The following is a 25,510-nucleotide window of genomic DNA, read 5'->3' as shown; positions in this document are numbered from 1 at the left end:
GCCATATTACTTTCATATTTGAATGATTAAACAATATTTTTCTCTACAAAGCCGAACAGCCTCATCTTTGACTCAACTTATAGTAAATAATTTACAAAGATCCACCAATAGAGGGTCAAAGTTTCACACACACTGAAGGATTTGATGGAAACGAAGATTAAACATGTGCCTCCATGTCAGTGTTTTATATCAGGTTAAACTCAATGTCAGCTGTCACATTTTCTGTTTCTGAAACTTCACATTTGTAGTTCTTAAAGTTTGAAAAGTTTCAACTTCAAGGTCCAGGATAGATAAAGTTTAAGTTACGTGCAATAACCAGAAGAGGGCAGTGTTTACACAACCAAGCCAGGTGCTTGATGGTGGTTGGAAGGTATGTATCTATATAATCTTTAATCTTTAAATATATTTTGACTTAAAATATCTTTGAAATTTGCAGATTTGATTGCAGCATTGATGATTTACGTATGTTTTAACAAATCAAATCACTTCTTTGTTTCTGTTTCCACAAACTTATTCTTTACAGCCGGTTGTGTACAGAATAATGGAGTAAAATGTCTGTCCTTTGATAAAAGGAGTAGCGGGGAAATGATGCTACATGTCTAACTGTCGTGAAAACGTCTTTCTAGCATTTCAAGAACAAGCGTTTCGTTAGTGAAAGGAAGGTTTTGCTGATTGGTGTCTTATATTTCAGCCATAGCACATTAAGTTTACATAACGGAAGTCGCCTTATTAACAGTTGCCTAGCGACCCCCGTGAATGCTAAAACACGACGCTAATCATGCTAACGTGCTAATAATGAAAAGCTATTATGCTTACTTTGACTAGTTAACCGTGTTGGGGTTCATAAATCTCTGCTCAAAAATATTGAGCTCAACTGGTCATAGTATATTTTAACTTAAAGGCGAGAAGTGAAGCTAATTAACCACATTAAAATTGGTGACAGCTATTTTTTTTCTGCTAACAGTGCTCCAACATGTTAGCAGGTAATGTGAACACATTCAGACGTTGATACTTAGCAGCATCTTTGCTAACACTGTCTTCTGGCTAACAATAGCAATAAACCAAGTGGTTTGATTTTGAGATTATCAAGAAATTATGTCATATCTCAGAAAAACGAGCACCATTTTCATGATTCAAATTATTCTGATATCTTGAGGAAACTGATTTCACCGGATAATGAGAAAAATAAGCCATTATCTTAAGTAAAACAGCAAATAAAGTGTTGAATATATAAATATCCTGCTGAGTTTTGGGAATCTTGATGAAAAATAAGTCAATCCAGCTATTTTGAGGTACAAGAATCACCAGCTATCATTAAACAATGGCTAATTTTAGCATCTAACTACTTCCAGCTAACAATTTGCATGTTATCAATCAAGCAGGACGGGGGGAATTAAACATGGCCTTTCAATAAAACTCTTCATCTTACAAAAAAATAGAAAATAATTTCCTCTGGTGGTTGGATGGCCTAGTTCTGTCACTATAATAACACAGTATACAATACACTAACTGCATTCCATGCATTGAACAGTAAAAACTAACAGTATTGTAGGATGTAGTGATGTCAAAGATTGGGCAAGTTTCCAACCTACCTAATTTCATGTCTGGAGGAACATAACAAACATATTTTAACAGCCAGAGGCCCGTAAGACTCCCCCTCTATCCCTGTCTTTGAATAATAAGTCAATTTCATCTCAATAAGTTGATATGTCAATAAGTTTTAAGTTGGCTGAGTGTTAAAAACAAAAAACTGCGATTAAAGATAGTTGAGTCTTTTGCAAGATTTTGGCCTGTCACTGAATTTCGGGGAATTCAATGAAAAGAGCCAAAAACATCCTGTTTGAAGAGGGAATAACATCCTGATCACGTGAGAGCTGAGGGCCTTGTTAGCTTTAAGGCACCTTCAACTTCAAAGAGTCCCCCCTCAAGCAAAACAGCCGCAGGTAATGACAGAGCTAATAAATGCTATTTCACAACAGCAAAAGAGCACCTTTACTGTCTCTAAATGGGTACTTTGGGGGAAAAACACAAGGCTCCTAAGGTCCCAGCTCAAACAGCTCCAAGCTGCGGTGTGTTTTCTGATTTCCTTCAACATTTGCATAGTTACAAATGCATAGTTGTGCTCTGTAGGTCTGTAATTTGCAGGGGTCCTGTGTTCAAAGAACTTTAACGTGTACCACAGCATAGAAAGGACACATGGCAGACTTTAATTAAATCTGAGTGCAACAGACGTGCAAATCAAGACCAACCAACGTTTAAATTACTCCTATAGTTCTCTAATCAGTGTAATTCATGCTTTGTGCAGCATTTTTAGAGCTGGTTTTAGGGAGATGTAAGTAGTGAGATGCTGGATCTGAGGGTTATGAGTGCAGGGGCTGGTCTCATATAGAGGGCCAGGGTACCTAAATTAAGAAGACCTGCAGGTGCTGCAACTTGAGTTATTTTAAATATTCATGATGTTAAAGATATGTTAACATACTATGACATGGCCTTTGGTAACTGTGTGCTTGTTTACAGTGAAGCTGTTGAACTCTAGTATGGGATTTTTGTTGTGTCATGTTATGTTATACAAGCAGTCTTTACCCTCAGGCAACCTTCATCTTTCTGGTGCCAAAACTACAGAGTTACAAAATCTGGATTCAGCATATATTTAACATAACAAAGGCTCCAGGATTGGCAGCAGAGATGTTAGATTGTGACATTTATGCATCCTGAGGAGTCGGCGGGGCTGTACATCCACAGCAGCAGCGAAGCATGCCATGGTCTCAGTGGGTTCAGTTATGACCAGTTGTGTGGAGTTTAATTACAGAGAATGTCTGAAACATACACACATACACAGAAAAGACATGTTTATTTTTGACTCTGTCATGTGTTGTAAAGTTAGAGCGATTTAACAAGAGCGCGTGTCCGTAAAGTTAGAAGCTTTTTTTCTGTTTGCTGCTATTTTGTACTTCAGACCTGTTTGATATGTTCTAAATACAAACAGGGTAGTGATTAAACTCAACCAAATGATTTAATAACAGTCAGAAATGGAGTTTGATTACGTGGATAACTGCATGCAACGTTTGGGCGTTTGGTGGCTTAAAGGAGTAGGTCAACATTTTAGGTAATAGTATAAATGTATTGGCTTACAGCAGGGGTCACCAACGTGATGCCTGTGGACACCTGGGTGTCCTCAAGAACCACTTAAGGTGCCCGCGAGGCATGTTCCAAAAATGCACTGGTCACAATGGAGCTACTTTGTACAATCATTGTTCTGCAAATCATTAATAATAACTGTGAAATAATTAACATTGACTTGTGAGCAGTCTCATCACATAGTATTACCACTCCTACAATGATTAATGTTATTAAAATGTGATGCAATTTTGTTCAGAAAGTTTTATCAGACAAGTAGCAATTTGTGCCACTCATTTGGCGTGAGGTAGCCCTCTGTCTCAAAAAAGCTGGTGACTCCTGGCTTACATGGTATTTATGGGCCACTCTGTTAGCTTAGCAAGATGCTAAAATTTGAAACAAAGGAAACAGCTACTGATTTTTTTTTTAATTAGACATTAATTTCTGAAGAAGGTTCTGGTAAAAGGAATTGGTCACCAAAACCAAGTTAGTGGTTCTTTTCCTGTCTTGATGCTAAGCTAGGCTGCCACGGGCAGCTTGCTGCATCAATTTAAGATATAAATACTATAACAATCTTTCTCTAAGGTACAGAAGCTCTAGAAAGTTTTCTTGAAATGATGAGTTGATCTTAATTGTTTTCTTAAGATCTGGAGGAGCAGGTTAATTTCTACCAGTCTCTTATAGGAATGGGTACTGAATTTGGTACTTACATGGGTACTGACTGAAATACGTCTGTAGTACCAATTACAGATTCGTGTAAAATCAAACAGTACCATGTTTTTGTACCTAAAAACTTCCTTGTGACTGTGAGGAAGTGGAAGAGAAGGCAATTTTCCGTGCTGGGCATGTACACAGCATTACAAGGTTATATACTGAGAAATTGATATGTTAAATTGAAAAACTTTGAGATTTTATTATTAAAAAGGGAATATTTATTACCACATAAATGCACAAAAGTACCAGAAATTGTTACTGTTGAGTACCGATACTGATTGCCATGTACCAGGCATTGGTACCATATCATTTCCAATGTGAAAGGTACCCATCTCTAGTCTCTTATTTCTGTGTGCATGCTCTCGAAGGTTCCCATCTCCCCTCTCCCTTCAGAGAGTGGTGCACCTGAGTCATAACCCTACATTCAAGGTTGGGAAAGGGTTGGGCCCAATGTATAATTCACAAACTGTTTTGATCATACTGTTGTTTGGTGACAAAATTAGAGAACCGGGATCTTGATGACCCAGCTATAACAAAGGACCCCAGAAATAAGTATTAATATTTTCTTCAGTTGAAGCCAAAGGTACATTTCCTAAAACATTGACCTGTTCCTTTAAACATGATCATTTCACAAACAAAATTACATCACAAAGCTCATTTAAAAAGTGCATCTGTCTAGTGTTTTCCCTGAAGTTTGTTCGTCATTGTTCTATTTGTTTTCACCTTAAAGCTGGTCTTGGTTTTGTTCAGAAAGGTGTTGTATTCTCTTCGAGACTCGTCAGTCTTGATGCTTTTTTTCTCTTGTTTGATTGGTTTCTGTGCCCCTTGCTTTGGAGGAGCTTTGCGTGGTTGTACTTTCTCCTCTTTCAGTTTTTTAGGGGATTTCAGGGTGTTGCTCTTAAAGTCAGGTGTAGATGTTTGATTATTTTTGGGTTTGTTTCTTACGGACTTTACCACAGGAGTTTTCTTTGATTGATCCTTCTTCATAGAAATCTTCATTTGTGGGTTTGCTGCCGGCTTATTCAGCACTTTCTTCTTCTTCTTTTTCCATGGTTTTAGCTTGTTTGTCTTCTTTGCGTTCTTATCCAGTGATTTCCATTTTGGCTTTACAGTAGTGCTCGTTGTCGTTGGCGTTGCCGCTGTCGTCGTCGCCACTGTTGTCGTCGTCATTGCAGTAGTTGTTTGAGTCGTGGTGGATTTGATCTGGCTGCTGGTCGCCGGTGGTTTGGTGGGTAGTTTGAATTTTCTCAGTGGTGGTCTTGTAGGTTTTTCATTCATGTCCAGCACAGTCACTGAAATGGCACAGATGTCGGTAAGTACTCATTTTCACAGTTTTTCTTGTTCAACTTTGTAGCCACAGATGTTCTTGTTTTATGAGGCTAGATCTCATTTTTGGATCTGAACACGAGCCTGAATGTTTGAAATGTTTTCCTCTTTTGTCCCTTTCTTTTCTAAGTATGTTTTTGATGTAAATTGGGACTACTTTTTATAGTTTATATATGCCCTTTGGCAGCCTATAGACGTGAAACAGGGAGGAAAAAAAAAACAGGTCTATTCGGGACAAAAACTAAGCGCTGGATGCAGACGAGTTGTTGGATTGCCAGAACAGATTTCTCGCAAAACCTCTAACATCAGTTTAATTATGATGATGGTATGTTTTGTTGTTTATATCTGCTGCGCTTAGAGTGAACCAAACTATTTCTCAGTCTTAGGATTGAAGACTTTACAGACATACATCAGTTTAAGGCTCCTTCTTGTCAGACAAAAATTTGCCTTTTAAATCACATTTTTAACGTCTGGTATGTGCACATCGTAAAAATGACAGATTAAGTAATTACTAAAAGTAGGGATAGAAATTGCAAAGGCAAACTGAGGTGACTTACACTCCCTGGGCACAAAAGGAAGCTTCTTCCCCCGCACTTTGACAGGCAGCGGCTTCTGCTTACATTTCCCCGGAGGAGCTCTCCTGCAGAAGTTCAAGAAGACGCGGTTTTGGATCATTAATTCTGAGTCTATAAAGGACTTGTCAGTAGTTAAAGAGTTTTTCTTACATCCCTTGATGATCCTTGAAAATGATTATGAACTTGCTCTCAATGTCATTATCTGGAGAGGTTGAATGTTTCCCTTATCTTTACAGCTTCAGATGGAAATAAAGATTTCTGTATCGCGGTAGTTTTCTTACTTTGGGGCAATATTTTTGTATTATACATTGTTCAACAGTTCAACTCTGGGTGGCATCAAGGTCCTCAGGGAACAAAATCCTAATCCCAAAATCCTGTATTCATCTTTGTTATGTTCAATAGGTTATATACCGTAACCATAAAAGCCCTGTTTCCACCAAGTGGTTCATTTGGGCTCATCTCGCATTTTACATTGTTTCCACTGACTTATCCCAGGACAGGTCCCCAAATAACCGAGATGAGCCGTCCCACTTTTTGGCACCCTTCCGTTGGGGTGCCAGACTAAACCAATCCGATCTTGGAAGGTGGAGCTACAACACTGCAGCCCTTTGATTGGTCGAAAGAATCGTCACTTACCGCTTGCGACAGTGGCCATATTTGTCCTGGCGGCACACAGTCTTCTCTGAAACAAAGCTTGATTGCACTTTGTACCAAAGAGCCACATGCCATTCACAAAGAAGACGAAAGGCTGGATGTCTTCCATCGTTGCTCTTTATATACTGTCGCGTTTTTCTTCTTCATTGGATTATCAGTGGGGTACACCGTGTCGCGCTGCTACGGCTTCACACTATTGTGTTACTGATGCGGCTGTTGGCATCCAGCTTACACGCCACCTACCACGAGGGGGCACGGTTGGCTGTGGAAAGGCAAACAGGACCAAGCTTAGCCGAGCCAACTCGTACCGAACCGTACTGATCTAAAACAGACTGCATGGTGGAAACGGGGCCTAAGTCTTTCCATTTGGTGACATGTTTCAATGGTAACATCTCGAGGGCTGTCACTTTTTATTTTAGGTTCAAACATTACTTCAGACATGAGGTGAAAAGTTCATGTTCATTCTCTGAATACCTGTTCAAAATGTCGCTGTGAAAATACAAACAGTATCAGACTTAACCGATCCAACGTACCAAACTGTACTGGTCCATACCGGATCACTTGGGGGAAACAGGGCAGTAGGGTGCAACAGGTACCCCCAACTCTCAAAGTTAATACCTGTGTGTGCCAGGAATGTCTGTGCGCTCTGAGCACGAGTTCTGGTCGACAGGTAGTATCGCCACACTTATCCCAATCAAGTTGATAGACTTGTGTTTCTGGCAAATAATCTTAGAAATCAAGACGTACCGTTCATCTTGAGTATCTGTTGCTGCGTTTTGATTTCAAAGCTGTCAGAGCTTCCTTCGTTAGAGGAGCTACTGAGCTAATAAAGGCCACGTCCACACGTAGCCAGGTATTTTCAAAAACGAATATCCCCCCTGGTTTGTTTTTAAAAATACTTCCGTCCACACGCAGCGGGTAAATCCGCCGATGAGTGCGGCTCGAGGCATCCTACAAGGGGCAGAGTTTTCCTGACGTAAAACCCGTGTCAGCCAACCAGAATGAGCCTCCGTCATTCAGCTGTGACGTTGAAGAACTGAAAACTCCGTTTTCCAGCGTCTACACGAAACCATGAAACCGAAGTTTTCCAAAATCTTCACTTTGGCCGGAGTTTTAAGAAAACATCGTTTTCGGTGATGTAAAACTGCGGTTTCGTGTGGACGACAGGCGTAAACATATTAAAATATATGTGTTTTCCTTAATACCTGGCTACGTGAGGACATGGCCAAAGTGTGGGTGTGGGGGGTTGAATTTATTTGAGCAAATTGCGGGTCATTTTAAATTTGTTCAAACTTGATTTTTTTTAGAAGCAACTGCCCTAAACAACCACAGGGCTGATTCAAACAAATCTCATCGTTCAACTTAAGCTTAGTCCGACTTACCTGGAGGGATCCACGAACTTGAAAACGGTCCCAAAAGGAGACATGGCACTCGGGTACACAGTGGCCAAAAAATACAGCTCACCTTATAAACAGAAACATCTCGTGAGTACATTCAAACTGCTGCATGACTAATCCTGGGAGGAGATGATCTGTGTGTTACCTGCTTCATCTTCAGCGAACGAGATGATGAACTTGTGGTGATGGTTGATGAGTCCGGGGAAAGAGCACGTCTTTGTGGTTCCCATACAGACGCTCCTCTCCTTCCAGCTGCCCGTTGTCTTATCCTCTTCTAACGCCATGATCCGGCTGAGGGGTGAGTCGGAGTCAGTTTTAAAGATTTAAAATTGCACCTCAGCTGAGCAGACAAGCTAAAAGAAACTTAATCCATCTGTTTTTTCCTCACATGCTTAAAGTTTTTTAACCCGACAGTTGGAGTACACTCTTTGGCTCGGATCAGAACAATCTTACCCGCTCATAAAGTCTCCAAAAATGTACAGGCCGTTCAGATTGGGTGATTCACATCCTCTGTACACATATCCGCCTGTCACAGACTTCCCAACATGATGGCTGTATGCAAATATGGGGAGGATGTCATCTGTGGTGGCAGAGAACAGAGTCTTAGTGAAGTATGCGGATTAAATTAGACTGAAAACAGAAACAACAGGTGGAGAAAGTAGCACTGCTGCTGAAAATAGTTAGAACTTTGAAATCCTCACTTAGGGACGAGTTGTGGCACAGTTTCAGATCGTAGCACTCGAAGCCTTCTTTGGCTCTCCATCCGTAGTTCCCTCCTTTTTCAATAATGTCGATTTCCTCGTAGCGGTTTTGGCCTACGTCTCCACAGAAGATCCTTCCTCTGCCGTATCGGCTGAGATGGTCTCCGCGGTCTACAGAGCAGCGCCACATGTTTCGTACGCCATATGCATAAACCTCAGGACGGGCATCTGGGTCTCCCACGAAGGGGTTATCAGGGGGGATCCCGTACCGCCTCCCACTGGAGTTACTCACATCTATATCGATACGAAGTACTTTTCCCAACAGAGCACTCCTGGGGAAGAAAAACAGGTAAGATGAGCGTCTGACCCAGGAGAGGTAAATACGTCTCTCATGTATCGTTGATTCTTGCTCCTCCCCTCTCCTCGATCCTCTTTCCTCTGAGAAGCTTCAGGAACTTTGGGATGTCATTCAACAGACCCTGAGCTCCTCTAACTCTGCAAACCTTACTTGTTTTGAGAGTTGCCGTACTTCCCAAACGGATCACCAGCTTTCCCACCATCTCCTGTGAAGATGTACAAATACCCATCGAGCCCAAACAGCAGCTGGCCTCCGTTGTGATTAGCAGCTGGCTCCTCGATCTCCAGAATAACCCTGAGAGGAAAAAAAGCCGTAGTTAAGTTCAGATAGACTTGTTTTACTCACATTTATATACCCCGGTGCCATAATACCCTCAGGTAATGCTCCATCCAGCTTCTACCCTATCAACACTGGTGCCTAAGTTTATGTCGCTCATCCCAGAGCTGTAATTATTTCTTTGACAAGATGACGTGATAACAGAGCAGGCCTGAGGGAGGAAAAAATCCCCCAAGATTAAAGACAGATTAACATTCTCACATATGTTTGTCTGACACAAGAATCTGTTGGAGAGTGATCTCAGAGTCTGACATGAAAAGCAAATGATGACATTTTTTGTGCGCTAGCGCCTGCTTAGCTTAGCTTAATTTAGCCTTGCATTCAACAGAAACAGCTAGCCCAAGGGTTTGCAACGTGCAGCTCTTTGACTCCTTTGCAGTGGCTCCTTGCAGCCTTAGATAAATATTGTTGAAATAAAGAATTTTTATTTTTCTTACAGAGGGTATTGCGTCATGTCTAAAAGAAAGCCTGCCACTGCTCTACTTCACCTCCTACAACATCAACAGCCCACTAACTTTCAATGCACCTGTGGCTAACCTCAAGTGTTACAGCCCTGGGAGGAAAACTACATCTACAAAAAGACTAACCTGGAAGAAAATACAGATTTTAGTTCTGTGTGGATGGATTCATTTAACTGCAAATGTGTCAGCTTAATACACACGCTTGATATGTAGTAAGACAAGAAACAAACAGAAATTCTTTTTTTTTATGTTTGAAGTTTTGAAATTTCCAAACTGTTAAAAAAATGTATTTTTTTTTTACCACTTCAACACTTTTTTTATTATCTAGAATTTTTCCAAATTGTTTGAAAATTTGCAATTTTGCAAATTTAGTAAATAACATTTTTTTGTTTTTGCTTTTTTTTTTAAACATTTTTTATTTTTTTTTATTTCAGGTTTTTTTCAATATTTGGCAAATATATTAACAATAAAGACACTTATACATCACAGATAATTTTACAAATTTAAATTTAAATTATTCACTAGATTTGAAGCATGTATAAAATTTTATACGCTACATTGTCTTAAACTGTTTTTAAAAAATTGCACTTTTTTTACCATTTCAACATTCTTTTATGCTTTGCTTTTTTTTCAGTGTTTGAAGTTTTGAAATTTCTAAATCGTTTAAAATGTTTGCAATTATACTGAATTTCATTTTTTTAATTTAAACATTTTTGCATTTTTTTATTTCAGTTTTTTTTTTAATATTAGCAAATTTATTTAATTTTTTTCTTTTTAAAAAACGAAGACGTCACAGATAATTTTACAAACTAAAATTTAAATACTCAATACATTTGAACCATGTATAGAATTTCATACACTACATTGTCTTTATTGTGTCTAGATCAAGTAGATTTTGTGGCTCCACAATGAGTTTAATCCAGGTGAGCTGAGGTAAATTAGCCCCTTTGAAAGTAAAGGCTGCAGACCCCTGAGCTAGCCTTTCACTTTGAAACTATAACATAATCCTAAAACACTAAGTTTTCTAAGATTCAACAACAATTTTCATTGAACCCCAACCTCCAATATCCCCAAAAATGGCGTCTTCAGTCGGCGTCATTGGCCTTTTCAGCCCACGTGATGGTGGTCGTACTGGAAATGCAGACTCAATGCAGCCCACCTCTCCATCATTTTTCTCACACAGATACAGAAAAAGATCCGGATCAGGCATTAAGTTCTCTGAAAAACAGCTGCGCACCTGTCGGTGAAATTAGCCGCGTCCCTAATTATGCAAATTGCTACATACCTGTAGCCTTTATATCATCAAAGCAGCTGCATTTGAGGAATTCAACCCTTGTACTTGGTCCACAGTTTGAGATTTATGTGCTATTTGGTTACAGCTTTGTATGTTTGGGATTCATTTTATAGTTTTTTTTAATGCTTTTTGTTCTTTTAACATAGAGATATAATCCATATTCTGCCAAGTTGAGTTTAGCTGTTAGCTAAAAACGTTCAGTTTTATGACACTCAAGGCTTGGGAAGAATCCCAGGTTGACACTGGAGTGATTTACAGTATTAAACTCAGAACATTTTTATGCAAGCTTTAGCACATTTATAGCCCAGCAGGTATCAGACAGCCACGTCCTGTTTCTGAGAGGGTTGCACCAACCTAAACTCAACTTTGATTTGATGAAGAAACTTTCCCGTACCTCTCCGAGTAAGGATCAGCGATGTTCATGTCGTAGGCAGACACCTTCATCTCGCTGATTCTGATTTTCTCCAGCTTACTGTTGACCTGGATGGAGTAGTAGATAAAGAAGCGCCCGTTGTCCCGGTACTTTGGGTGGAAGGCCATGCCCAAGAAGCCCCTCTCATCCCCCAGCCAGGGCGTGGTCATCACCTCGCCACTCAAGTCCAAGAAAGGCTGCTCCAGCCGGCTCCCGTCAGGCAGGTAGACCCAAACAAAGCCCACCTGCTCTGCGATGAACATGCGATGTGTTTCATCACCACTGTGCAGCATCAAAACAGGGTTCCTAAGATTGTTCGCAACCTCCGTCAGACACAGCTGGAGACACCCTTTGGGGTCCTGCACCACCTGTCCCAGGTTAGTGTTGAGGTCAGAGCTCTTTAAAACGTTGGGGTAGCAGTAGTCCTGATCAGATAAGTCAACCAAGCTGCAGAAGGTGGACACGTCTCGCTCTGAGGTGTCCCTGAGCAGCTGGTTCTCTGTGAGATATTTCACCACGTGGCTACAGTTAGCATGAAACTTGGAGCAGTAGCTGAAGCAAAGGCCAGGGAGCTCTCTGACAGGTGTGTACGGATCCTCAGCATCGTAAAGGTGGGCGGCATATGGAGAGCACTCCTGGATGGGACCAACAAGAGATACTACATTGATAATGCAGTCACAGAAACATTTTAAAGAGACTGTCTAAAAACATAAAGCTGTGGAGAACAAATAATGAGCAGCACACACGAAACAAGTCTGGTACGGCCTTTTGGCTGCTTTAATCCTACATCCCTACTGATGGCCAATGGGAGCGTCACTGGTTGCAAAACAAGCAGCAACATCTGGCATTGAAAAATGAAGATGATTAATTGCATAATGCTGCAGTTCCTCAAGTGTCCACTTGAGGCAAACTGGAGTCAGAATCAGAAATACTTTATTGATCCCCAAGGGGAAATTGCTTTTTAGTTACAGCTGCTCCCTTCAAAAAGTGTTTAAAAAATAGTGAGGAAAAAATAAATAATGTTGCTTTACATCTTTTCCATAATAAAATCTCCTCACTGGGATTTAACGGATTCCTTAATAAATATATCATTTTTAGAAATATGAGATTTTTTTTTCACCTTCTGTATTAATTACTTTGCACTATTCCTTTAAATCAAATATACTTGCTCTTGTTGCAGGGCGCAGACACAGATCCCTATTAGCAGAATAGCAACTTACAGTAACGTTCATCTTAGGGAAGCAGGGTATAGCTTTCTAAAAGTAAAGCATCTGTAAAAGTGTAAATATTCACATATCATCCTCTACACTGAACTATCTGGAGTTTTCATTACAGCAAATAAAATTTAAAGTTGCACAAATCCAAAACATGGAACTGTTGACAGTGTAAGGTTGGATAAAAATTTACTCATGGTTAAAATTAGATGCTGTTATTTAAATCCAAAAGCTGATTGAGCATTCTGGACTAAGATATCAGTGATGGTTAAGACTAAAACACTGTTTCCTGAATAAATGAACGATTTCTGTAGATTTTAGGAAATTGGTTTATAACTTGTAGAACGAACTAACTCGGTCACACAGACTTTAACTCATTTTGCAGAGGTAGAGTAATTTACCTGACACATGATTTCCTTCAACATGTCTGCACAAAGTTCATATCCCTCAACCTCCAGCTGGTCAATGATGTCCCAGTATCTCTCCGCGATGGTGTTGTCCGTCCTCTGGTCACAGCAGCCAAACTCCTCATACTGCGTGCAGAACTCCAGGTGCCACGGAGGTTTGAACGGAGGCTCAAAGTCCAGACACTGAGGATGAGCTGATGCTGTCTGGACCTGGACGAGCAACATCAGAGACAGGATCAAGAAAAACTGAGGAAGGCTCGGGGTCTTTATGAATGAGCTCGGATCCACAGCCGTGCGTAAAAACGCATAACCGGCTGCGCTTGGATGGAAAGCAGCATCCCGAGGACTTGTCATTTTTGCCGTGTGGCCCCGAAAGACTTCAACTGTTTGCTCTCCTTTATGTAGGAGCCAGAGGGTAAGTGTGCGCGCGCGCGTGTGTGTGAATGCATTTCTCACGCGTGTGCAAAGGTTTGTGTCTGTGCGTCCTGGCAGCCAGTCTCCACTTCATCTTCTGCCTCGCCTCCTTCACAAGCAGGTGAAAACACCTTGTCTGAGTCCTGTCAGAATAATTAGCGGTAAAACATAACGGATCCGTAATGGTGGTCAGTTTACTGGATTTTTATTTCATTCTCCGTCATGCACCGCGGGTTTCCACACCGCAGAGAGCTTGGCAGAGGATTACGCGCAGTAAAGTGAAAACAGCGCGCTCCAACGCACACACACACTCACACACAGAGCGTTAAGGCATGCGAATATCAACAGGCTACCACATCACAGACTGTAATTTTGTCTCACATTCATGTCAAAGCGCCTCCGGGCAGCGTGCTGTTTGTGCAACATGTTCGCAGCAGCTGTACTTCACCCCAGATCCACTGTCCCGGCATGCAACTCGCATCTGAATGTAAAGGTGTCTGTCATCAGACTCTGCGCGTGCCAAGGAGAATAAAAGACAAATCTTCATCCAGCGTCAGTGCTCGTTTAGCAAACTGCTTTTGTAATTAAGACAAACTCCAGACCCGAGTCTACACTGAGGATAATGAATGTTTGGATCATGTGATTTAGCGACAAGAACCGTGATGTTGGGGTTGTTTCTACATCCATGCAAACAAAGCACCATTAAAACCACATCTGTTCAGCCCATTAGTCCTTAGATAACCACCCTGATAACTATATTTCTTGGCACTGTGACATAGCAGTCTTGCTATTTTCCCCTGAAGGCATCACTGGGAGGCTGGAAGAGGCCCCTTAAATTGGGGGACCACATAGGTTTTGGTCTGATTGTCAAGGTAAGACAGCTTCCTGTGACGAGATAATACCTCTTACCTGGAAGTGACTGAGCACTTCAACTTCCAGACATGTCTCCAACAGTGTCTCTTTGTTAAAACCCAGTGCCAGGGCTGATGTTTTAAAATGTGTGTTTTATCAATTTTTTAAAGTAATGAAGATGTATTTAAAGCATCAAGCGAGGAAATGGTGATACTGAAGTGAGTTTTATAAGTGACAGAGGTTAATACTGATGCAGCTTTATGATCCAAATAAGCAAACAAGACCTACAGTGTTAGTTTGAAGATTTCTGAAAAGTGTATTCTAATGTCTGAACAGACATTGCCACACTGCCTTTCTTAAACATTTGCCTCTTCAAGGGTTTTTGACGGCTAAAGGTATGTTAACAAAGCTTTTTTAAGAACAAAAAAATAGCCAAGCAGCTACATTAATTTTTCCACAAGGGGGCGACAAAGTCAACACAGACTGACGTTCCTCACAGGAGCTTTGAAAATGAATGGGGGGTACTATGTTTGAATATATTTACAAAGAACAGCTCATTTCAAATTAACCCATAGTAAGGAGTCTGGATGTTTAAAAAAAAAAAAAAAACATTTCACCCCACTTCTTTTTGTTGACAGTTTGACTTCATCAATTTATAAAAGTCTAATATAACATGTGCAAAGGAAGTCAGATGTCTGTTACCTCCTTTTACGTTAGTGTTCTATCTCTGATTTAGCTTACAAATTATTTTTAAGCAGAGGAGACTGCCAGTGTAAAGACTTATGTACCTATACAGAATGTTAAACTTTTGCATCACAGAAAGATAAAATAAAATAAAATAAAATAAAGTAAAATAAAATAAAATAAAATAAAATAAATGTCAGCCATAGAAGATTCTAGAGCAAGGTATTTCTGGAAAAGGAGGCATACAAATGGTTTATAAAGGTTTTGAATGATACCGTAACGATGTATCCCCCTTTATGTAAGGAATGATGTGATAAAAATGTAAGTGTACTGTTTTGTTTTTTTTTTTAAAGCAAATAAAAAAAGTACTTTGCCTCTTTGAGGTAGAACAGGGTAGACTTAGCAGTTTTTATCCAGCAGAAGGCAGCAATCAATTTACAAATACACTGCAAAGTGTACAAGGAAGCGGAACTTCGTCATTCAGTCTTATTTTGCATTTGTTTTGGTGATGAGGAAAGTCATAAAGCTGCAGAGCATAGGAACATCTGACTTCCTCCACACACTTTCAGAATAAAATATTTCTAGGGCTAATAATCTCAGTAAGACTAGAACTACGTGTTATATATCTCAAACTAAATCAATTGAAACATGTTTATAGATTTTTTTCAGTAATATTTATATTTACAGACTAAAAGGGACGAAGCGACTCCTTTTACAACACCTTTGGTCTTTTACTTTGAAGGCGTCTTGTATGCGTTTCCGGTAAAAGCTCTGCGAACTGTTAACAGTTTGACGCGCGGCGACAAGGTGCTGCCAAGTCTGACACAAAACATACGTTACATTTGCAACTAAATATTCACCGCCATGGTGTCTTAACGTGGAGAAGGAATACACGGTTCCATGTTCGGTAGGTGACCGGGAATATTCGACTTACCACCGCCAAGCTGAGACGCTGCTCTCCTGAACACAGCCGCCCTGACTGGACGCTGGAGAGGCTACAATGAGCTCGGAGCACCAGAGCGACAGCGAGGACGCGGACGAGTCGCGGGACAGGCCCAACAGCGGCAGCGACAAAGAGGAAGACCCTGATATCGACGACTCGGATGTGGAAGATGACACCCCACAAACGGCTTCTCCGTCCAGGGTGGATCGTAGCGCGGCTGGGTCCCCGGCATCCCGTGAGCGAGAGCCCACCTCCTGCCAACCGTCCGCCGCTGTGCCGCAGACTGGGAGCGGCGAGGGCTCAAGCCCCGACAGCCGCAGGGGGAACAGCCTGTTTTCATGGCTGCAGAGCAGGACGATACGACGAGGGGTGTTTGTGGACCCGGCTAGAGATAACTTCAGGACAATGACGAGCTTGTACTGCTCTATGAACCCGGCTGTAGAGTCTGTCAACCTGAGCACTCAGACCCATGGAGCGGTGTTCAACCTGGAGTACTCCCCGGATGGGTAGGTATACATGTTTGGGCCTTCAGGGGGTCCGTAGTGCCTGCAGAACTTATCTAAAAACCATGCTCTGAAAGGGTTTGACAAAGATGGGTGATATGCCTGACAGGTGCAACATGATCTCCTCAGTATCACTTTTAACACCAGCAAGGAGTTGCTCAGTAGGTTTAAAACATTTCCCCATGGCTTGAATTGCTTTATTTATCAACTGACAATCCACAACCAAACCAAGGCAGCTGAGGTTCCTGAATTTTCCACTATCAAACCTGGACATCTTGCCAAATCCCCTCCCAGGGAGCAGCTAATGAGTTCACGCAGGGTTTAAAGCCTCAGGTGCTCAGACAGCAGATGTGGGGAGTAAATCCTGAAGCCAAACCAGGTCAAGCTGTGTCCAGTCTGGGTCGCATGTGTTTGTGTGACAGCGGGACAGCGCCATCAGCCAGCCTGTTATTCAGGGAAATAGAGGTGAAAACATTAGAAGCCCACTCTGCCTTTATGTCAGTGCATCTGTGGGTTTAAATGACTGAATGAATCTCATATAATGACAGAGTTTATACAATCTAAATGATGTAACACACATATTTGCAATAGGATATCCTTCGCAGTTTTTCTGCACCAAAATACAAATAAATTTCACCTTTGGAGTTGATTTAAAGCTTATAAATCTGCAACTTTGAGAAGAAGAGATCATTTTGCAGTTTAGGAATTAGTTTCATACCCACGTGCTTGAGCTGTAAATGTTAAGTTTTAGTCCAGGGACCCACTTTCTTCAGCACTCTCACAAAGTCAGGGGGCCACTTCTGAAAAGTGCTTCTGTAAAGACTATTGTGGGCATGTTGGGATACAAGCTTATGCCCTATTTTTGTTTTGGAGGGGACCCACAGGTAAATTTGTAGAGTGGTTGTCAAGTTGGATTTTTTGGGTGGGGACTTTAGCGAGCAGTTTCAGCCAATTTCCAAGTTTCCGGGGTAGGGATGGGTACCGCATTAGGTACTTTTATAGGTACCGACTGAATTCCATCTGTAGTACCAGGTACCAATTCACATAAAACCAAAAGTACCATGTTTAGGTACCTAAACACATCCTTGTGACTATGGGAGAGTGGAAGAGTACGTGATTTTTCATGCTGGACATGAACACACCACTGCAGGTTTATATATTGAAGAATAAATATGTCAAATTGAAAATCTTTGGTTATTTATTATTTTAAAAAATTACATTCATTACCACATAGATATACACAGGTTGCTAGGTACTGGGTATGGGTACCGTGTCATTTAAAAAGGGGAAAGGTATCCATTCCTTTTCCTGAGGACAACAACATGTTCACAATAAATAGTCAATAACTCCACAACTGCAAGAACCATAAACATAAACCTGGTATCAAATGGAAGCTAACACTGATGGGCTGCCTGCTGAAGTGACATAATCAAATGTTTTGTGTGATATTGTAAGAAAAATAGAGCTATAACATGTAACGCTAAGTTCACACAGGAAGCGCCGCGCGCGGAACGGAGGCGCCGCGCGCGGAACAGAGGCGCCGCGCGCGCGCATGCCGCTTGGCTGTTCACACATGTAGCGTTTTCTGCCGCGCTTTGTGTGTGTGTGATCAGACATTGACTCAGCTCGGCAGTGATCGGACGTTTCCGTCTGCTCTGTTCAAACTTCAGAACTGGCGCTTGAGGCGCGCCGCTCACGGAAAAAACAGAGAAAAGCAGAGCGGATGCGCTCCAGAGCGCGAGCCGTTCCGCGCGCGTGCTGTGTGAACAATTACATCTGTTAACCCCAGTGCCGATCCAAAACTGCTGTGCGTGGCGCTTCCGTTCAGCCCGCGGCGCGTCCTGTGTGAACCTTGCGTTAGAACCTATCTCCGCCTACAGGAAGTTGTTTTTAAAAATGAATTTCTTCTTGGAAACATAAAATCAGTGGCTCTGTCTATGGGCAAAAGTCATGCCAAGTTTTAAGTTTGTAGTATGACCCAGTGCAACACTGCACAGGTTTTGGCACCTTAATGTCCAGGCAGAAATCTGATGAATTTGACTTTTTTACAGAACATTAAGTAAAATTATATCTAAAACACGAATCATTATAGTAATATATTTCATCCGAATGCTATTACTTTTGTACTTCTTTTGAGTAAGTATTAGTAGCTAAGAGTAGAGGTATGAAAAAAATCACAATATGGCAATATATTGTGATACAATATCAATATTCAAACTCTTAATATCAATACTTTTTCCACCGTGGTAGCTTGTTAATTTCTAAACTTGATAATGTGGGTTTTTGTCGTTCTGAGCAAGTCGGTATACCATAGACATCAATGTTTTCCTTGGTCCTTTTAATTTTGAGTAATATTTGATAAACATCATCTCTGTTTTTTTCTTAGTAAACTGTGCAGAATATCACAACATATATAGTGATACTATCCTGATACTATCATATCGTGACCCAAGTATTGTCAGGGGTATCGTATCGAGAGGTTCCTTCCAATACTCACCCCTAGCTACTCGTAGTAAGTAGTAATAACTATGTAATGGTGATGGGCTCATGGAAAAGAGTGTAAGAATGAGATGTGCGTCATAGATCTCAAATCTCTGCAGCATGGCTGAAGAGATCCACCCTTACTTACTGTGGTTTGTCTTATCTGCTCTCTGTCTCTCAGGTCGGTGCTGACTGTGGCCTGTGAGCAGACCGAGGTCCTGCTGTTCGATCCCATCTCATCCAGACACATTAAAACCCTGACGGAGGCCCATGAGGACTGTGTCAACAACATAAGGTGAATTCTTCTAATCTGACATCCTACAGGGAGAGTTAACAAGGAGAGTGCACCTTAAAAAGCTGAAAGCAGCACACAGCACGTTGGTGTAAATCATTTCTTCTGTTGGTCAAAGTGCATTAGATGAAGCTCCTTGTCACTCAGTGAAATGCAGAGGCCAATAAAAAGCACTCTGAAGGATCAAGCTGCTGTAAATAAGTGAATGAAAACCGCTTTTCTCTCCTTGCCCTGAAGGTTTTTGGACAATCGCTTGTTTGCCACCTGCTCTGATGACACCACAATTGCATTATGGGATCTCCGTAAGCTGAACTCAAAGGTTTGCTCGCTGCACGGCCACGCCAGCTGGGTGAAGAACATCGAGTACGACACAAACACACGCTTGCTCGTCACGTCGGGTTTTGATGGAAACGTCATCACGTGGGACACAAACAGGTGTGTGTGTGTGTGTGTGTGTGAGCTGGAAAGTGTGTATCTCAGAGTGTAGGGTGTGTAAACAAAGATTCATGAGCATCAGGAGCTGCACATGAAACTGTGACGGATAAATCACTGACTTTTCATCAGCCCTCTTTCCTTCATACGTCAAATAAAAGCTGCAGCTCCTCAGCCTGAAGGTGAAAAAGTTACTTTTTGGCTTTGAAACAAAACTGAAAACTGCATCTTCCCTCCCCAGGGAAAAGAAAGCGTCCCAAATCCAGAATCCTGCTCCTCCCCCTGAAGTCTCTCCTGTTTGCTCCTCTGCTGCAGGTTTACAGAGGACGGCTGCCCACACAAAAAGTTCTTCCACACACGCTACTTAATGAGGATGCGTCTGACGCCCGACTGCTCCAAAATGCTCATCTCCACGTCCTCGGGTTACCTGCTCATCCTCCACGACCTGGACCTCACGCAGTCCCTGGAGGTGGGCAGCTATCGCATGCTGCGAGCACGACGGACCCCCCTCAGCTCAGGTCAGATCACTGTCTGTTTTATTCTGCACTCTTTTATGTTTATGTATGTTTTATGTATGAAATGTTTTTTGACCCTGTTCTGACCCCGTAGATGGAGGCACATCGACGTCTCGATCAGCTGGAATTCCTCGTCAGGGAAATGACTCCAGCAAAATCCACCCTCACAGAGAAGGTCAAAAACAGACACCATGTAAATCTGAGCTAAGTTTTCTCTCCTGCCCCTCAAATGAAGACCGTTAAATAATTAAAATTATTTTTTTGCAGGTCTTTCTCCCAGGAATAGTCTGGAGGTTTTGACTCCAGAGATCCCTGGAGAGAGGGACCGAGGGAACTGCATCACCTCCCTGCAGCTGCACCCCAAGGGCTGGGCCACGCTCATCAGATGCTCCAGCAACATGGACGATCAGGAGGTCAGAGACGCGTGGCTTCTTATTTTATAGGATCCATATTGAATCTGTTAAACTGTAGCTGAGCTCCATCTTTGGTCTGAAAGTGAAGGGAAATACTTAAATTTTTCAAAAGTGGCAAAAAGCTTGATTTAAACCGGGGGTCTGCAAACTTTACCTTCATAGGAGCAGTTTAGCCTCAGCTCACCTGGGTTAAAGTCATTCATGAGCCACAAAATGTGCTTTATCTTCACAAAAAAGACTATGCAGTGGATAAAAATCTAAACATAGATAAAATCATTAAATAATTACCTTATACATCTGATTTCTTAGTTTTTTATTAGTTTAATTCTATTCTTTTGTATATTTTATAAACTTGCAAAAATGTCAAATTTTAAAAAATATACACAATTTCAATTAAAACTTTTTTTTTTGAAAATTGAGTTTCAAAAAAAATAAAAAGTTTAAATAAAGTTAATGTTAAGCACCAATTTGAAACTTTTTCCAAAAATAGTTGGATAAAAAAAAAATAAAATGTTGAAATTTTAAACAATTCAAAAAATTCCAAAAGAGACTAAAATTTTAATAATTTTCAAGAGTCTTAAAAATTTTGAATTTTAAAAACATTACAAAAATTTTTAAATGAAGTTTTACAGCTTAAAATCTTTTAAAAATTACAAACCAATCTTAAATTTAAACAATTTGCAAAAATATTTTTAAAAAATGCATTGTTAAAAAAAAGCAAAAAAATAAATAAATTATTTAAATTGGAAAAATCTTAAATTATTTGAAAGACTATTTGAATTTGATAACATTTTGATTATATTGCTTAACTTATTATTTTTTGTGATTTTCATATGTCTTGCCATATATACAATCATGTATATGGAGCTGGCACGTTGGCAGTTAAATGAATCCATCCACACAGAATTAAAATCTGTATTTTTCTCCAGATTTGTCTGTTTGTAGATTTAGTTTTCTTCCCAGGGCTGTAAAACTTGAGGTTAGCCACGGGTGCATGGAAAGTTGGTGGGCTGTTGATGTTGTAGGAGGTGAAGTAGAGCGGTGGCAGGCTTTATTGACAGATGGGATGAAGATTTAGTTCAACTAAATGTTAACGCATTATTTAGTGCCAGTGTCTTTATTCATCAATACACTCTGTAAGAAAAATAAAAATTCTTTATTTCACTGATATTTTTTAAATCTACAAGGAGTCACTGCAAAGGAGTCAAAAAGCTACAGGTTGAAGACCCCTGATTTGAATCATGTCCACTTCTCGTCCTCTGACTGTCACCAACATCGTTTTTTTTTAAGTGATTACATCAACACGACCAATAGATTCAGTTTTTAACTCACCCTCCTTCTCCCCCTTCAGTGGACGTGTGTCTATGAGTTCCAGGAGGGAGCCCCGACCCGCCCGCTTGTCTCCCCCCGCTGCTCCCTCCGCCTCACCCACTACATCGAAGAGGCCAACGTGGGCCGGGGCTACATCAAAGAGCTGTGTTTCAGCCCGGACGGACGACTCATCTGCTCCCCGTACGGCTACGGCGTCCGCTTGCTGGCCTTCGACGACAGCTGCGGCGAGCTGGCCGACTGCATGCCCGTCCAGACCAGCTGCCTCCGGGAGATCCGGTCCATCTACTCGCACAGCGACGTGGTGCTCACCACCAAGTTCTCCCCCACGCACTGCCAGCTGGCCTCAGGCTGCCTTAGTGGACGCGTCGCCCTTTATCAGCCCAAGTTTTAGAGACGGTCGCAGGATGACGAGCTGTAGATCTGAGCGAAGAAAAACTTTGAAATCACTCTGTAAACTCATGTTTGAAGAGACTCTACGGTGCCCTGGAGCTCAAAGAAACTTTTTTTTTTTGTTCTGATAAAATTTTTAAAAAGTAAGTTAAAATCTGTGAAAGGCACAAAGTTTTCACCTGAAGGTGTTTGGGTTGCACTGCGAGGCGTCAAAGCTCGGTGTTTTTTTCTTTATAAATAATTTTGTCCCCCACCTTTCACAGCTCTGCAGTGTTAATTGTTGGTGTATTAGCATTAACCACGATGTGTTATGTTTGAGTGCTCCTGAGAATCATGGCTGATTTAAAGAACATAAAAACCACCGTGCACGGTGACAAAAGAAGGAAACAAATTGAAACCAGAGTGTCCCAGCATTTGTTTTAAAGTGCTGCAGTGGAACAAACAGGTAGATTTACTGAACACAGATATTCCACTATCAGTATTGATGGATTAATGCGACTTTTCTGGATTTTATCAGACAATCTGTTCTGGAAACGTCACCCATCTGACATGTTAAGTGGAAAATTATTGAAAGTGCTTCTTCACTCAGATCTGCAGCTGTGAAAAACGCTGAATTCTGGGATTGAATTTGTGAACTTCAGTGGATATAAACTCTTCCATCTTTGACTTCAAGGAAAAAAAAAACACTTTGAGGCAAAAAACACCTCCTGTCCAAGCTGAGGAGAGACTTTCAGCTCCTTTGTTTTTTCATACTAAAAATAGATTTGTCTCTAACAGTTGAAAACTTTTAAGAAGACTCAGCTCATCCTGTTCTCTCCGGACAAAAACACTAAGGATGCAAACAGACGGATATCACTCCATCCATCTTCTGTAACTCCACAGGATTAACACAAACCTGTCTGTTTGTCCGTCGTCTGCGCTGTCGTCCGTCGTTTGATGCAGAGTCGTCTGCTGTCGCTCTCAGCTGCTCCGCTCTGCTCATGCCTTCTCCACAGGTGCTGCTTCTCTGCTCAAACAATCTGAACTTTGACCCCCCCTCTGCTCAGACCTCCAGGACCTCATCGCCAATGCCTTTTCCCTTTCACCCATGCCTTCTGTTTCCCACCCTCACCCTGTGTCCACCTCCATGGTCTCTGGTGGTTTTTAGTGGTTTTACTGGTGTATTTATGAAGGCACTCTGCGTTCACAGTGTTGGATTCGTTTGAGTCGCTGTTTGTGTTCATTGAGGCAGCTGAAGGTCTGGTTACAGTTCTCATTTCCCTCCATGGGTTTGTTTTTAACTTAAGCTTAATGCTGTCAAAGTCTGGCAGTCTCCCGGTTTTAAAAAGTTTCTCTATAAACTCTTTAGTTTTTCAAAGATAAGGCTGGTATCATTCTGCTTTTTCCAACAAACTTTGGAGAGCTCAAACTTTTCTAAGTCAAGTCAAACTTTAAGAATGGGTCATGACAAGGTGCAAAAAAGTGAGAATTTTGTTTTGTCTTTTCTTTATCAAATGAAAGGAAAATATACGACACTGCCGGCCTCATCTTTCTAACACTTTCTGTTTTAGCCTGTTTCATCAGTAGAAGTTGCCTCAGCTCCCCCTGTTTAACTTCAATTGGTTGAAATTGTTGCCAACACACACGTTAATAGTTGTCCCTGTTTAGTTTGATTGTGAAGAGGTTGTATGTTCATTAGTGTCTGTTTTCTCCTCACACCGCTGTCACACAGGCGTCCAGTCAGGTTATTTCTACTCTAAGGAGCAAACTGATGCTTGGACTGTTTCAGTGTGGGCAGCGCCTCTGTGTTTTCAACCAGTGTAGTATAACTTCTATAGAAGACTAAAGCACATGTATGGATGATGCATTAATGTGAAGCTGACTACAGAATAGATTTTAGCTAAACATAGGATACACATAGCATATTCTACTATGCATACAAGCCTTTATGAAGATTCTCCTTTTCTTATTGATGTATGTGTGGGTGATGTTGTGTGGAGCTATCAGATGCCAAACTGTTGTGAATTAAGAGCTTGAGATGACCTGCTGAGAAGGATTTGAAAAATCTTGCAAAGCTTTTTTTTAATTACTTAACATATTATGGGAAAACTTTTTTACTTCCTGACAAAAGTTAGATGAGTGATAATCATACCTACCACACGTTTGTTTGATTGAATGTATTGTAATGTTAAGGTAGGTGATAAGCAAAACTGGTTCTTATGAAGACTGACACAACAAGCAACCAAAAGCGTATTAAAGTCTGTAATTGATAAAATTATCGACGTTTCTGTATTTGTATCAGTCACAGACTGTGATAAATTGGCAGAGTCTCTGTGACATCATCGTCGGTGACAGAATTCTGAAGCAAATCGTCGCGAGCGCCGTACATAAAGCTTTATAAGAAAGGGGCGGGGTTAGAGCACCTAACCTATCAGCGATTGGGCGCCCGCTTGTCAATCAACAGAGCTGCGCCTCTGATTGGTCAAAGTCGTGCTCTTTATATCTATCTGAATCGCGGGGTAAGAAATGATATTCAGCCCTGTACGGTGTACGTCGTTGGGGAAATGAGCGAATCAGACGGAAAATATCGTTTCTACCAGGTAGTCACTGTTTTTTCTTCGTATTGTAAGACTGGGAGAAAAAAAAACGGAAAAAACGAGGGAAACACGCAGTTCGATGCGGACTGTGGACCAGGCTACTTCCTGGCAGGAACCGGATATTTCCTGGCTCGCGAAAAAAACGGCACATTATCAGTTTAAATTCGGGTTTCATAGTGATTAAACAACACAAAAATACCGTGTGATTCATTGAACTGAAAGTGAATTTATTGTCTGGTTAATGTCAAAAAAAGCTCTTTTCTTGACATTGTTTTACCAAACTTGCTGTCAGATAGTTTCCCCAAGCATAAGTGACTTAGAAAATTTCAATTCAAAGTTTCAGCTCACACAAATATGTCCCTGCATGCTCTGAGAAAGGATGTTTTAACCACATTAAACCTCAATAACCTGCTCAAAATGGATTATATTATATGGGGTCTATTTAACTTTCAGCTCAGCCAGTTCGAGAACTTCCTATCTCTTCTCACAAACTGTTCGGTTGCATAAATTAACTTTTAAACGTTCCTCTTGACTGCGCTGAGAATTAAAAGATCATCAGAGTGCTGTATATTCACTGCTGCTTTTCATTTCACTCCTTATTCAGAAGCTCTTTGGAAGAAAAGTGTCTTATCTGCCGTTCGCATTTCAGGTTCAGCAACTACAAAACCTGATTCATTTTTATGAGTTTGTTATTTTTCTGTTCAGGTCTCACCTGTT

At 41.1% G+C, this 25,510-nt stretch overlaps 2 protein-coding genes across 2 annotated transcripts; one reads left to right on the top strand and one right to left on the bottom strand.

Annotated features, from left to right (window-relative positions):
- Positions 1-2,906: 2,906 nt before the first annotated feature.
- Positions 2,907-13,320, bottom strand: hhipl2 (HHIP-like 2). Its single transcript, XM_074692220.1, has 9 exons — positions 12,961-13,320; positions 11,328-11,980; positions 8,993-9,136; positions 8,485-8,816; positions 8,237-8,363; positions 7,929-8,074; positions 7,769-7,850; positions 5,715-5,797; positions 2,907-5,123 (listed from the first exon to the last, which is right to left on the bottom strand). Exons 1-9 carry the CDS (start codon positions 13,318-13,320, stop codon positions 4,507-4,509), a joined length of 2,544 nt encoding a protein of 847 aa, XP_074548321.1. The 3' UTR covers positions 2,907-4,506.
- A 2,370-nt stretch (positions 13,321-15,690) lies between these two features.
- wdr32 (WD repeat domain 32) lies at positions 15,691-25,479 on the top strand. The gene is made up of 7 exons (XM_074692598.1): positions 15,691-16,365; positions 19,025-19,138; positions 19,373-19,570; positions 19,883-20,085; positions 20,177-20,257; positions 20,350-20,495; positions 21,847-25,479. The coding sequence occupies exons 1-7, from the start codon at positions 15,917-15,919 to the stop codon at positions 22,216-22,218; spliced, it is 1,563 nt and encodes a 520-aa protein (XP_074548699.1). The 5' UTR covers positions 15,691-15,916; the 3' UTR covers positions 22,219-25,479.
- Positions 25,480-25,510: the final 31 nt, after the last annotated feature.

Source organism: Halichoeres trimaculatus, unplaced genomic scaffold, assembly GCF_033239565.1.
Source record: "Halichoeres trimaculatus isolate MK-OKI-2021-1 unplaced genomic scaffold, fHalTri1.1 fHalTri1_scaffold_17, whole genome shotgun sequence".
In the NCBI taxonomy this organism is placed as follows: domain Eukaryota; kingdom Metazoa; phylum Chordata; class Actinopteri; order Labriformes; family Labridae; genus Halichoeres; species Halichoeres trimaculatus.
Note: the sequence above shows the minus strand (reverse complement) of the source record. Positions and strands in the feature narration are given on the sequence as shown.